Raw genomic sequence first — 15205 nt, 5'->3', positions numbered from 1 at the left:
TAAAATTCTTATCGAACTAGGAAGAGAAAGGAAAGTCCTTAACCTAATATGTAGAACTTCAAGTAGTAAAGGACCTCCAGGAAGGCTCCTTAAAGGGAGCTAAGTCCCACAAAGGGACACCCTCTTGCCTGCCCACATTTCTGCTGCCTGGAACAGGGACTAGATGGCTGATGCCCAGCACCTGTACTGGCCTATGAAGTGACAAGTCTAGAACCAGATACTGAGCATAAAACAAGTGAAAGATGGAAGGAATCTGGGTTCCTGAAGTCTTAGGGGCACTCCCACATGCTGAGTTTGCATGCCTCTGGACTTCACTGACATGTGAAACTATGCCTTTGTGTATTTAAGACACTACTTACACGGTCAAACCCCATCTTAACTCAAAGACCATCTATATTCAAAATGGCAATAGGAGCTCTAACCTGGACAAAAGACAAGAAAAATAAATAAAATACTTAAGAATTGTTGAGACACAAAACTGTAGTTATTCACATATCATCAGAAAATCCAAGAGAATCTTATTGAAGATCATTAGAATTAAGAGTTTAGCAGGACAGCCAAAGGAAAGTCAAATATTTCTATATATAGGCAACGGTCAGTTAAAATCATTAAAAAGATTTTTAATACCATTTATAATAGCAAAAACAACAAGGTAACTAGGAATAAATCTAACCTATAAGTGAAGACTTTTATGTAGAAAATTATGAAACTTTTTGGAAAGAGTCTAAGAGGGCCACGATAACTCAAGAATAGTAAGAGTTATCATTAATATGCTACTTCTTCTGAAATCAATGCAAGGTTTCAATGCAACTGTGATCACATCCCAACACAGTTTCTCATGAAACCTGACAAGCTCAATTTTATATGGAGCAGCAGAGAGCTGAGAACACAACGAAGACATTTCTTGAAGAACACAGCAGGGTAGAAGGACTCGCCCCCAGACATGAAAAGTTATCAGAAAGCCACAGTACTGATGAGAGTGGATACCGGCACGGGGACAGAAAACTAGACCACTGGAACAGAACTGAGAGCCCAGCAACAGACCTATACACGTACGCAAGCTTAAGGTGACACTGAAGGTCAGTGGCAAGAAGGTGACATAGTCAATAAATGCCTGGACAACTGAAATGAAAACAAGACAAAGACATTGGATCTGACAACATATATTACAAATTCAATTCTAAATGATGGAATATTAAACATGAAAGACAAAAATACTGAAACATTTTTAAGGATCCTTAAATGAGATTTTTTAAATTGACTTTTTCAACTATATTAAACTTAAGGGAAAAAGCGTTTTAACTTTATTAAAAGTAGGAGCTCTTTAGAAAGAAAGAAACAAAGGAAGGGCAGGTCCAAAACTGAGAAATGTAGCCTTACTATCCACACAAATGTAAAACGTTCTCAAAAATCAATAAGAAAAAGCAGCAAAAGACAAAAAATGGTAAACACAAATGGCCATTAAATATTTGAAAAGCTGTTCAACCTTATTAGTAATAAGGGAAAGCAAATTAAGACCACAATAAGAAATCATTTCATATCCATCAGATTAGGAGGAAAAAACTTCAAGAGTTACCAAAAACGTAGATCAACTGGAACTCTCTTACATTCCTGATAAGAGGATAAACTGATACCACTACTTGGGGAAAATATTTGGTTTTACCAGTAAAACTGAAGATACACACCCTATATTCCAGCAGTTCTACCGACAGACCTTTGCACAGCTGTACCAAGAAAGAGGCACAAGCATATTCACCGCAGCCCTGCATGCAACAGAAAGGAACTAAAAACAACAGAAAGGTCAGTCAACAACAGAGCAAAACAGCAGGGTGAAAAGAATGAACTCCACTCACACGTGTCAACACAGATTAATCTCAAAAACAAGCAAATGAAACAAGTCAGAAGGTATATATGGTATGGTTCCATTTACATAAAGGTCAAATTGGCAAAATTAAACAACGTGCCATTGAGGAATGCCTATCTGTGAGATATAACTATACAGACAAGCTCAGGGAGCTTAACACAAATTTCAAGATAGTGTCTGTTTCTGGCTGGTCGGGAGGAGGACTTAAGGCAGTGCAAACTACTAACTGGTAAATTTCCATTTCTTAACCTGAATGAGAGGCCCACAAGGGTTCATCTATTTTCTCTGGAAACTATACATACCACCTATACACACACTCTGTGCATTATATATTACATAATAAATTTTAAGTCTCTAAAAAAATATCCAAAAAGCTGTTTTAAAATCTTCCTGCTCATCTTCCTGTTAAAAAAAATGCCATTGGTATGTAAAAGTGGCCTTTTAACTGTAATAAACAATGCTATTAGCTTCTGGTACTTTAGGGACTGCTTTTTAAGAAAAATTGCTATTTGGGGCCGGCCTGGTGGCGCAGCAGCTAAATGCACACTATCCGATTCTCGGTGGCCCGGAGTCTGCAGTTCAGATCCCAGGTGCGGACATGGCACCGCTTGGCAAAAGCCATGCTGTGGTAGGCATCCCACATATAAAGTAGAGGAAGATGGGCATGGATGTTAGCTCAGGGCCAGTCTTCCTCAGCAAAAAGAGGAGGATTGGCAGTAGTTAGCTCAGGACTAATCTTCCTCAAAAAAAAAAAAAGAAAGAAAAGAAAAATTGCTATTCAAGATATTCATGTGTGCTCTACCCTACATAATAACCATCAACTTGTCTTCCAAAGCAACGCTAATGCGCAAAAGACGTTAAGGCTTTATGCAGAAATATAAAATAGGCTTTTATTGCACTAATACAACCACTTTTGTATACACCAACTGATATGCATCCTGCATCTGTTAACGAAATCCTTCAAATCTGTTTAAGAGACAGCAAAATTAAAACACAAATATATTAAGCGCTATGTAAACGCTGAGGAAGGCTAAGTATCATTTAATTATGATACATTAGATTTCCATCGTAAATTGCCGCGTGAAGTCTCAAAAAGGATCTTCTGTGCTTAAGACAACAGCGGGACTAAACTGGAAACTCCAGCTAGGTACCAGAATTTGAACGGCGACAACGCGGTGGCCTCAGGCAAAAATCACAGACTCAGTTGCCAAAAAATAATATCCCAATAAAAAGTTTTTTCCAATTTCCGCAACACCGTTGGCAGGTATTTTTATGAGCACTCATTCTGGAATATCCCTGGTAGATAAAGCCCCGAAAATCAAAAGCCATATGACCCAGCGACAGATTCGAGAATCCCCCCAAATCTCGTTGAAACAGGTTATCTTCTTCTTCACCTCCAGATCTCCCTTCCAGAGTCCTGGGGTGTGGAGAGCAATGGGGAAAAGATTGCTGCGGAGTTAAGAAGAGTCGTGAATCACGTGGACAAAAGTTAGTCAGCTGGGACCTTGCAAAACATTGTCATCTAACCCCTCATTTTGCGGATGGGGAAATTACGCCTCAAGGAGAAGCGCGCCTGCTTATCATCGAACAGCTGTTTAAATTCAACTCCTCTCTTAGCCCAGCGGTCTTTCCCCCTACATACCCCCCCAATACTTCAGTTCGCTGTTAACACGGAGGAGTTAAGAAAATCCGCTTCTCCGCAGTATGGCCAGATTGTCAGGGCTAGAAAAGGTCGTAGAGGTAATCGAGTCAACTCCTCTTCCCACAGATGGGGAAACTGAGGATGGAAGGTGACGCAGCTTGGGCGGCAAATCACCGAACCTCTGCCACCGAGCAGTAGGAGCCTGACAAAGGTGATGAAGATCACCGGCCACCCCAGTACTCGTCTCCAGGAGGACAACTGTCTAAAAACTCCCGATCCCTAGCTTTCATTCAGCGAGAATCCCGCCCCTCCCACGCAGAACCGGGAAGAGGGGAGGCGGGGAAACGCGAACAGCCGGTGCGCAGCACTGAGAATGCCGCGGCGGGACCGGCGCCAACTCCCGCCTCTCTTCCGCATCCGCCGGTGGGGACAAGGGGAGACAGCAAGGCTGCGGCGCCTCGCGCGAGAAGAGATACCTGAGGCTCGAGACGCTGTCCCCCGCCGCACCCGCACCGGAGCCCGACACCCTGCTTCCGGGGTCAAGTCGCCGCTTGGAGGCCGGAGATCACTAGAGGGAGCCCCGCCCCATCCAAGCCCGGCCTCCACTGCCCACTTTGCGGAGGACCCGGGCAACTTCCGGGACGCCGCGTGTCACTAAGCAGCCGATCCCCACTTCCGGACGCATCCCCTCCTTCGCCGTCCCTTTTGGGAAGCCTGCGATGTCGATCGAGATTTCCGCGCGTTTGATTGGCGGAGCGAGAGCGCTGGTCTCTGCCGATTGGTGCCGGGAAATCCGCCCCATAGACGCCCGCGGGGCGCACAGTTTCCCTCGTGCTCTTGTTTCCCGCCAGCCGCGCGTGTTGCGGCGCAATCATGGCGGACGTGATGGAGTTGCCCAAGTCGCGCATCAACGCCAGTTTGCTAGCTCAGTTCATCGATCGGCCCGTCTGCTTCGTAGGGAGACTGGAAAAGGTGCGCGCGCTCGCCGCCCTCGGCTCCCCGGTCCGTAGCCGGTGGGAGGGACCCGTGACCGCTGGGCGGCCTCGGGGGGGGTAATGGAGGTTGAAGGAGGACAGAAAGCCTTAGACCATCACTGCCCTCCCGATTGCTTTATTTTGCACAAGGGGACTTTTTGCACGGTTTATAGCCATTGCAGCCCCATTTTGGCGCCTCTGTTGTGGCGCGAAATCGCTATGTTTTCGAATGCGCTTCGTTCTAAATCCTAGCGCGCCACCCCCCGCCCCCTGTTGTTTGTGTTTACATAAAGGAAGTTATAGCCGTGACTCCCACAGTTACCTTCTGATTTCTCAGTTTAGCCAGACTTGATAGTGTAATTTTCTTCCTTCCTTATCTTATGCAATTTTCTCTCTCAAACCTCGTTTTCTCTGAAGTCACTTCTCCATAAAACCTTCCTTGATTGTCCCTTCCAGATCTTATAGCAGTCTGTCATCTTACACCAGTGTTCCGAGTGCAGTCCCTTCATTCTGCTGGTGAGGAACAGGCCCAAAGTCTCGGAATCAGTGAACCAAGAAGGCTGAGGGGGGAAAAATTATATAAAGGCTTATTTAGCAGTTCATTTCAGCCACACATCCTCTTCATGAAATAGGTGTTATTCCAGCTTCACAGGGAAACTAGGTAGGAGTGCTGTATGCTTAAAATGTTCAACGCCACAGCAGGTAGCAAAGCTGGGATTCGAGCCGGAGCTGACTGCTCTCTTCGCAGCTGTCACACAGGAGTAGACCGAGATCATCTGACAACCAGTTCTTTCTTTGCTTCATCATGCCTAATTTTTAAAACATACCCTAGTGCCATATGTACAATTTAAATCATGAGTGCCAACAGATTTCACTTTTACGTAGTATGGACGTCCTTTAATTTGTTCTTAGCACAGGGGTGCCAGATTTAGCAAATAAAAATACAGGACATATTTGTACTAAAAAAGTATTGTTGTTTATCTGACATTCAAATTTAACTAGGTGTCGTTTGACCAGATATGGTAACACAATTTATTTGAGGCAAATAAACCGTTCAAAAACAGTTGCTTTGTACACACGGACTAAGTTTGAGACAATCTGCTCATCTTTTGTCAAACTTTTAATATTTTTATCTTAATGAAATTTTAAAGGTTTTGTTTATGTGGGATTTTTTTAAACTTTTTATTGAGATTATGATGGTTTACAACCTTGTGAAATTTCAGTTGTACATTGTTGTTTGTCAGTCATATTGTAGGTTTACCACTTCACCCTTTGTGCCCACCCCCTCCACCCCCCTTTCCCCTGGTAACCACTAATCTGTTCTCTTTGTCTGCATATTTAACTTCCACAAATGAGTGGAGTCATAACAGAGACTGTCTTTCTCTATCTGGCTTATTTCACTTAACATAATACCCTCAAGTCCATCCATGTTGTTGTGAATGGGACGATTTTATGGCTGAGTAGTATTCCATTGTGTATATATACCACATCTTCTTTATCCAGTCATCAGTTGATGGGCACTTAGGTTGCTTCCATGTCTTGGCTATTGTGAATAATGCTGCAATGGACATAGGGGTGCATGGGACTTTTGGGATTGCTGATTTCAAGTTCTTTGGGTAGATACCCAGTAGTGGGATGGCTGGGTCATATCGTATTTCTATTTTTAATTTTTTGAGAAATCTCCATATTGTTTTCCATAGTACCTGCGCCAGTTTGCATTCCCACCAGCATTGTGTGAGGGTTCCTTTTTCTCCACAACCTCTCCAACATTTGTTACTTTTTGTTTTGGTTATTTTTGCCATTCTAACGGGTGTAAGGTGATATCTTAGTGTAGTTTTGATTTGCATTTCCCTGATGATTAGTGATGATGAGCATCTTTTCATGTGCCTATTAGCCATCCATATATCTTCTTCGGAGAAATGTCTGTTCATGTCCCCAGCCCATTTTTTGATTGGGTTGTTTGATTTTTTGTTGTTGAGTTGTGTGAGTTTTTTACATAGTATGGAGATTAACCCTTTGTCGGATACATGACTTGCAAATATTTTTTCCCAGTTAGTGGGTTGTTTTTTTTGTTTCAATTCTGTCTTCCTTTGCCTTGAAGAAGCTCTTCAGTCTGATGAAGTCCCATTTGTTTATTCTTTCTATTGTTTCCCCTGTCTGAGAAGACTTGGTGTCCAAAAGATCTTTTGATACTGATGTCAAAGAATGTACTGCCTATATTTTCTTCCAGAAGCCTTATGGTTTCAGGTCTTACCTTTAGGTCTTTGATCCATTTTGAGTTTATTTTTGTGAATGGTGAAAAGAATGGTCAATTTTCATTTTTTAATCATGTGTTTCTTTTTTAGATTCATCCCACTGGAAAAATGTTTATTCTTTCAGATGGAGAAGGAAAAAATGTAACCATTGAGTTGATGGAGCCTGTATGTTTAAGTATTAATTCTATGTATATTTAGTTAATTCTTCATCTTGGTTTGGTTTGTTGTTGATGCTTCTGATTCTTGGAGTGGATGTATAAAGGACCAGCTTATAGAACTTCCCTGGCTCTAAAATTAAACTATTTTCCTTTGTATTTCCCTTCGTGTTTTTAACCATTGATTCTTGGGCTCTGTGATTTTTAATACATCCCTTAAATGCAGGGTGGCAATCCTCATTCCTTATGAAAGACCATAAAATCACACAAGAAAAATCTTCCATTTAAATCACTTTTTCCTTCTTGAAGAGTTTTACCTTTTTAAAATTCTATTTTCGGATACATATATTTTCAGTTGTCACTTATTTGTTTTTACATTATGTTTATCATACTTAAAAACATTTTCTTTGGTCTTTTACGAAGACAAATCCGTGTGCTATATATATGTGTTAAAGTATACAGAACACACTATGCAAGATAGAGATTTCAGTGTGTCCTTTTAAACAAATTACTCCTTATAGAAATACTGGGCACTCTCAATATCTTTAAGTGATTGGTCTTCAACTTAAATGTTTAACTGTGGCATTGGACCTGAAACTACTGCTAAAGGTAACAGTACTTGGGACATGCTGACAGTAAGGACTCAAACATTTTTTAACAAGTTACAATTCAGATTTTACATTGGTAAATCTTTTAACTATTTTCTTACGTAAAATGAAAGATTAGTGAACTGTATAACAATTTTCCAAGTTAGTTATCATCTGAAGATGTCATAACACCGGGTTGATATTTTGTTCTTTGTGTTAGCTTGATGAAGAAATCTCTGGAATCGTGGAAGTAGTTGGAAAAGTAACAGCCAAGGCAACCATTATGTGTGCATCTTATATCCAGTTTAAAGAAGATAACCATCCTTTTGGTAAATAAAGCAGTCTAGTATTTAGTAGTTTCGTGTAATTAGAAGGAAAACAATTTTATTCTTAATTTGATATATGTTACTCTTGAGTCTCAGTCCTGCTACATTTTCAGTTCTCTAGAAATTTCTGATCCCAGAGGAAATGGGAGGATGTTTTGGCCTGCTTCTAAGTAGTGCTTGTGTATGTAGGGAACTCAAAAATTAACATTTGTGGAAAGGGAAATTTTAAAAATAGGGCAAACAAAAATAATGTTAATAGTTTTGTTGTTTTGCTTTGATATATGAATTGAAGGCGTCAAATAATGCATAACACTTAAACACAACCAGGCAAGAACCGTGCCTGTATAATGGATGTCAAAGTGGATGGCCTCCTGTACCCATGTCTTATTTTTTGGAGCCACAGTTAAATAAATATGATGACCATATCTCGTTTTAGAAGTTGGATTGTGAAAATAAGTTGACCTCTAAAAGGGAGAGAAAAGAGAAATGGGTAGAAATCTTTCAGATGATAATTGACATTATAGCTTTCCACTATAGATTAAACGTTTGCTAAAATGTTTCTTTCAGATCTTGGACTTTACAATGAAGCTGTGAAAATTATCCATGAGTTCCCTCGGTTTTTTCCTTTGGGAGTTGTGCAATATAATTGATCTTGATGAATTTTTTATGCTTACAAAGGAGGTACATTGAAGACCGTTAAAGGAGCCTGCTGGTATTTGAGGGAGAGATTCCTGTGATTTTTAATATTTTGTTTGTTCTTTTTTTAAATGTGTTTGCCTAGCTTTATTAGATACTCCAGTATGCCATTTTTAATGGGACTGGTGTATTAACAGTTGTCTCCTAAGTCTTCATAAAGAATCACTTCTCCAGTGTATGGTCACGTCAGATGTAAGAACAAAGCAGTTGTCTGAGTTGTGTTTTCTGTTTTATTAATAAAAGTTTAAATGGTACATACTCTTGGTCATTCCATTCTTATTCTTTTGGTCATATATTCAACACAAACTTGGAATTTCACAGCTGTAAGGTTAGGACTTAGACCTACCACAATGAACCCTGGGCCAACTGTGTTAAGAATTCACTTAACACAGTTCATGCTATCTCATGAACTATACCATGTTAATTACTTCCTTGACACTCAATTTAAAAATGGTTGATTTTGACTTATTAAAAGAGCAAACAGAATCCTGTATCTTCTGTAATTTGTGAATACCTATATTAGGGTTTTCCAGACAATCAGAACCAATAGGATATGAATAGATATATGTAAGAGATTTGTTACATGAATTTTATGTGGTTATGGAGGCCGAGACGTCCCACAATCTGCCATCTGCAAGCTGGAGAACCAGGAAAGCTAGTAGGCTAAGACAGTTCAAGTCAAAGGCCTGAGAATCAAGGGTGCGGATGGTATATCTTGCAATGTGGGGTCAAAGACCTGAGATCTGGGAGGTCACTGGTGGAAGTCCCAGAGTCCGAAGGCCTAAGAACCAGGAGCTCCAATGTCTGAGGACAGAAGATGGACACCCCAGCTCAAGAAGAGAGCAAATTCACCCTGCGCCTTTTTGTTTGGGCTCTCAATGGATTGGATAATGCCCACCCTCATTGGTGAGGGCTGTCTTCTTTACTCAGTCTTCTGATTCAGATGCTAATCCCTTCCCACACACCCTCACAGACACACCCAGGAATAATGTTGTACCAGCTATCTGGGCAGCCCTTGGCCCAGTCAAATTGACACATAAAATTAACCATCACAGTACCACTCAGAATTTTAAAACTGAGCATTACTAGTGCCAAATAAGGGGTACCTGAGCATTAAAGCAGTTGATGGAATCATTTGATTTTTTTTCTTCCTTTCAACTAATTCTAAGTCCATTTAGATTGTAAATTATACTAAAAATATTTATTTTAAATTGCTATCATCTTTAATTTCAACTTTTACCCCCAAATACTCTACAAATTACTTAGGAACATTGCCACAGCCACTTAGGGTAAAGCATTTTATTATAGGAAGTGAAGACAATTATAGTTGAAATTTAGGTTTATGAGGGCCAGTCTCAATAACAGTTGTCTTGAATGCCAGAGAAAGGGTCAGTCTTCAACTGAGTTAACCTCTGAAAACTCACTGCTAGTAAATGTTAAAAGTGCCCTACCTCAAACCTCTGAACTACTATATTTAGTAAATTGGACCGAAAGAATAGGGTATCTTGCTTTCCGTCAAACAAATCCTTTATACTAATGATTTATGGTGCCATATCTCTAGCCTCAACCTCACTTCTGAGCTGCTTGACATCTGCACCAGGATGTCCCACCAGCTCTGTAGCTTGAATGAGTGTAGTCTGAATGAGTGCAGCCCCCCAGCTATTTGTTCCCTGATTTTTGGGTAATAGTTTTAAGATATGTCACATATATAATTCACCTATTTCACATGTACAATTCAGTGGCTTTTAGTGTACGCAGTTATACAACCATCACCACAATCAATTTTAGAACATTTTCATCACCCCAAAAAGAAGCTCTGTACCATTTACCTGTCATGGACCAATCCCTCCACCACTGCCACCTGCCCACCAACCCTAAGAAACCACTAATGTACTTTCTGTCTCTTTAGATTTGTTTATTCTGGATATTTCATATAAATGGAATCTTACGGTCTTTTGTGACTGACTTTCACTTAGCATAATATTTTCAAGGTTCATCCAAGTTGTAGCATATGTCAGTGTTTCATCCCTTTTTATGGCCAAATAATATTCCATATGGATATATCACATTTTGTTTATCCATTCATCAGCTGGTGGTTTCCACCATTTGGCCCTAAAGAATAATGCTATTCTGAACCTTCATATAGAAGTTTTTGTGTGTACATGTGTTTTTATTTCTCTTGGGTATATACCTAGGAGTGGAATTGCTGCATCAAATAGTAAATATATTCAACCTTTTGAGGAACTGCCAAACTGTTTTTTAAAGGAGCTATACCATTTTGTATTTTCAGCAGCTATATTTGAGGATTCTAACTTCTCCGTATCCTCAGCAACACTTATTATCTGACTTTTTGATTACAGCCATCCTAACTGGTATGAAGTGACATTTGTGGTTTTGATTTGCCCTGTTTCTTTTAAAGCTAACATAAGCCACTCCCTTGCCCAGAAAAGCTTGAATACCTTAATCCTTTTCACTGCCATTGCCACTGTAAGTTTAGCCACTGTCATGTCTTACTTGAACTATTGCAGCAGCCCTAACTACATAACTGGCCTTGCTGTTTTCAGCTTCTTCCTATCACCCAGCCAATAGAGTTGCACTAAACATGAGTTGTAGGGGCCGGCCCTGCAGCATAGTGGTTAAGTTTGGACACTCCGCTTTGGCAGCCCAGGGTTTGCCAGTTTGGAGCCCCGGCGCAGACTTAACGCCCCACTTGTCAAGCCATGCTGTGGCTGGCATCCCACATACAAAGTAGAGGAAGATGGGCACAGACGTTAGCTCAGGGCTAATCTTCCTCAAAAAAAAAAATCAGTTGTAGTCATCATACTATAAAGTTTAAAAACCAAAGGAGTATAGAAAGGGGAAAACTTCCTGAGAAGCTTAGAGTGGAGAGACCTGGCCAATACTACCTGAACCAAGGAATGGAGGTTGACATCACCAGTGATGACCTGTGGATATCGTATGCCCTCTAATGTGACGTGATGAGAAGACACTTCTCATCTCTGTGGTATTTTTTCAAACCCTTAACGCCAGTCTGATCATGAGAAAACATCAGACAAACCCAAATTGAGGGACATTCTACAAACTGTCTAATCAGTACCCCTCAAAACTGTCAAGATCATGAAAAAAAAGGGAAGGAAACAGCAGAGAAGACTAAGGACACATGACAACTAAATGTGATGTGGGATCCTGGATTGGCTACTGCAACAGAAAAAGGACATTAATGGAAAAACTGGTGAAATGTGAATAAAGTCTGGAGTTTAGTTAATAGTAATGTACTAGTGCTGGTTTCTTAGTTTTGACAAATGTACCATGGTAATGTAAGACAATGTAAAGGGAAACAAACTCAGTGAGGGGTTATACAAGAACTCTCTGCACTACCTTCCTGACTTTTCTGTAAATCTAAAATGACTCCACAATAAAAAAATGTATTTAAAACAATCAACAACCTCCAGAGGCTGTGCACTGACTAGATCAGGTCTGTATTTCTAATTAGTAGTGGAGGGCCTTCACAATCTGACCACGTCACACCTCAGTCCCAAATCCTCCTCTCCCCTTGAAGCTTGCCTCCAGCGCCAGTCTGCCGTTCCCAGACACACTGGACCCTTTGAGATCTGGGTGCCGTTGAACTTGCTGTTGGCTCTGATTGAAATCTGTTTCTGTGCCCAAAGGAAAACATTCTCTAAGCTTTCCCTAACCTAGACAAACAGTTACTTTATGTTATAGTCCTTTCTTTATTCATCTCATCAGACTTAACTTGCAGGCAAACTTTTTTTCTCTGTTTAAAAAAAGTGATTTTTATAACACTACAAAAATCAGAAAGTAAAGTTTCTAGTGTCTCCTGAGAGACACTGCTGTGGATTGGTGGATAGCTTTCCAGAACTTTCTCCACATAAACTATTTGTCTATAGGACCTCAGTATACTCTTCTGCAATATGCATTTCTCCTTTAATGTGTCTTAGAAGTTGACATATAGAGCTATCTCATCCTTTTTAACAGTTTCAAAATATCCATTGTACCAAATGTTCCCTAATTTATTTAACCCAGGCCTCTAATTAGTCTTCCCCACTAAGGAGAGGTCCTAATAGATGAAGAACCTGTAGCTAAAAAACCTGTCTTACTAGTATTTCCCAATGCCTAACATAGTCTATAAATAAATTAGTCCTATCCAGCCTGGTTTGAGAAGCCACAAGGCTGAGCGGAGAGGTAATGAAGACCTGAACCATAACAGGTGAAATGGTAAAGAACAGGAGGCAAGGAGTTCAGAATATGTTATAGTGGAATCCGTAGGACTCGGTGATGATGTTAGGAGCTAAACAGAATAAGAACAAAGGATGAGGTCAGTGGGTGAGGAGGCAGTAAGCTTGCCAATCCAAACTTAAGTAGTTGATAGGCCCTTTTGTGAAGATGTCCAGAAGGTTTTGGAAACGTAGGACCAGACAGAGATTTGAGAGACAACCTGCCTAAAATATTTAAAGTAGAGTTTAAGACATCTACCAATCACTTATCTGCAATTTCAAAATCTCAAATTGTTTGAAACCCAAAAGCCTTTTCTTCAATTTGGGGCAAAACTCGTTTGGCAATGAAAGCTGATTAGAATTGTAGTGAGACTACTTACAGTCTCTACCCCACTTACTGTAAATGTTCATATGGTTCACTGCGGAAATACCGACATGTTTGATTAGAGGCTGCTCTCCCTCTGGGGAGGGTGTTGTGTAACATATGGTAGATACACTCTATTGCTTTTCTAACATCCAAAAATTCTGAATTCTGAAGCACAACTGGCCCCAAGAGTTTCAAGCAAGGGATTGTGTTCCTCAATCAAGGGACAGCCTAGAGAGTGAGAAAACCACAGAACCAATAACAGAACCTGGGGGGAACTGCACACGTACAGAACAGCAGCGGGAGAGTGACTGAGTCAGGAAAAGAATCCCAAAGGTGCCTGATGCCTAGTAAGCACTCAACAAATATTTATTCACTGAAAGCATATCATGAAAGACAAGGAAGGAGAGTTTCAAAGAGCAGTCAGTAATGTGGAAAGCTCAAGAACAACTGAAGATAAGGATTGAGGATAAAAGAGTGACACTACTAACATATATCACACATTTCTAAAAAAGTTTAGGCTACAAAAATAAAACGGGAAATATAGGAAAAGGAGATGACAACTACAAAAACATTCAACTTAATAGGAAATATAATTAGGCATTAAGTTTAGCTCCAGGTATTCCTGGGGAGCTAGGAAAAGGAAGGAACAATAGGCTATTGAATTTTAATAGTCTTAAATGTATTAGCACAATCAAACTTTTCCCTAATATTAAATTCTTTTTTTCTTTTGAGGAAGATTAGCCCTGAGCTAACATCTCCCAATCCTCCTCTTTTTTCATGAGGAAGACTGCCCCTGAGCTAACATCCATGCCCATCTTCCTCTGCTTTATATGTGGGACACCTACCACAGCATGGCGTTTGCTAAGCCGTGCCATGTCCACACCCGGGATCCGAACCTGTGAACCCCGGGCCACTGAGAATCGGAACATGCAAACTTAACTGCTGCGACACCGGTCCGGCCCCCCTAATATTAAATTCTAAAAGCAATATCACACAGAATCTAACGTGAAGGATGATGAGTCACAAAATCGTTGTCTTTAGTAGTAATTTTATAGATGTGCTTCGAATACTCATTTTTATTTTCATGTGATAACTACAAAATTAAAACAACTCTGAAAGCATCTCTTCATAAGGGGACTTAAATGCTTTGAGTGATAAAATAGTATTATCACTAAATTTATAAAATCTTGAGGTTGTCTTTTAAGGAATTAATTTAATATGCATTAAGTCACTCAACAAACATTTTGCGTCAAGTCCTGGGCTAATTACTAGAGATATATAGAAATAAGGTCCCTGTCCTCTGAAATTTCAATCTATGGCAGTTTAGCATAATCTCGAAAGATGTCTTAACTCAGAGCTAGCTAATATTTAACTGGTGGAAAGTTTCGAAGAAATCCACTATGATTATGAACAATCAAATTTTGTAGGTTCTATTTAGTGAAACTCCAATTTAGTTTCCTCCCTTATTTAATTCACATGGAATTTGATTATGATCTGTTGCTGAAAGAAAATTAATAATCTGGGTACTACAGGTTATCTTTCCTAAAAAGATGATGCTAAATCTAGAGTACTAATAAAGCAAACGTTTCAAGTTACTTTCTAATTGTGATGTTGGTTTGAGGTAAGCCATTTATGTTCTTTATGACCCCATTTGACCTACAGCATGAGATTTTGAGATGGCTAATTAAGACCAGAAGTGTAGGACTATGAACAATTTATAGTGTAATACATTCATCTTGATTGCAAGGATTAAATTTGTCATTAGCAAGCCCTTGTTTCTTCTTTATACACTACAGAATGTCAGAAAGTATTTTGTATTTCCTCATCTTTTTTAAAGACTTGGACTGAAATGTAGTGGCTTTCGTATATTAAAAATGTTTTTTTAACATGATTATTTCTGTAGGTGGGCAGATAAAGAATAACAATCTCTATGGCATCTATATAAAGTGGTATTCAAGATGAAAAATTCAGAAAACTTTGAGACAGTTCTCAAAAAACAGTGAGTGCCTTAAGTTGGAAGAAAGAAAATATATAAGCAGCATAATAGTTTTAGGCAATGCCACAGATGACAACGTGACTAAATTAGCCCCCTTTCTAAGCAACT

The 15205-nt window shown here is 39.8% G+C and overlaps 2 protein-coding genes across 3 annotated transcripts in view; one reads left to right on the top strand and one right to left on the bottom strand.

Annotated features, from left to right (window-relative positions):
- Positions 1-4193, bottom strand: part of UMAD1 (UBAP1-MVB12-associated (UMA) domain containing 1) — a 211313-nt gene extending 207120 nt beyond the window's left edge. For both annotated transcript variants that reach the window (XM_046669425.1, XM_046669427.1), the window contains exon 1: positions 3983-4193. The gene's annotated coding sequence lies outside the window, so the exon portion shown is untranslated. The remainder of the gene's footprint in view (positions 1-3982) is intronic.
- A 129-nt stretch (positions 4194-4322) lies between these two features.
- RPA3 (replication protein A3) lies at positions 4323-8753 on the top strand. Its single transcript, XM_046669428.1, has 4 exons — positions 4323-4478; positions 6826-6900; positions 7698-7806; positions 8371-8753. Exons 1-4 carry the CDS (start codon positions 4380-4382, stop codon positions 8451-8453), a joined length of 366 nt encoding a protein of 121 aa, XP_046525384.1. The 5' UTR covers positions 4323-4379; the 3' UTR covers positions 8454-8753.
- The last annotated feature ends 6452 nt before the right edge of the window (positions 8754-15205 follow it).

The sequence above is a fragment of the Equus quagga genome, chromosome 8 (genome assembly GCF_021613505.1).
Source record: "Equus quagga isolate Etosha38 chromosome 8, UCLA_HA_Equagga_1.0, whole genome shotgun sequence".
Taxonomy (NCBI): Eukaryota; Metazoa; Chordata; class Mammalia; order Perissodactyla; family Equidae; genus Equus; species Equus quagga.
Note: the sequence above shows the minus strand (reverse complement) of the source record. Positions and strands in the feature narration are given on the sequence as shown.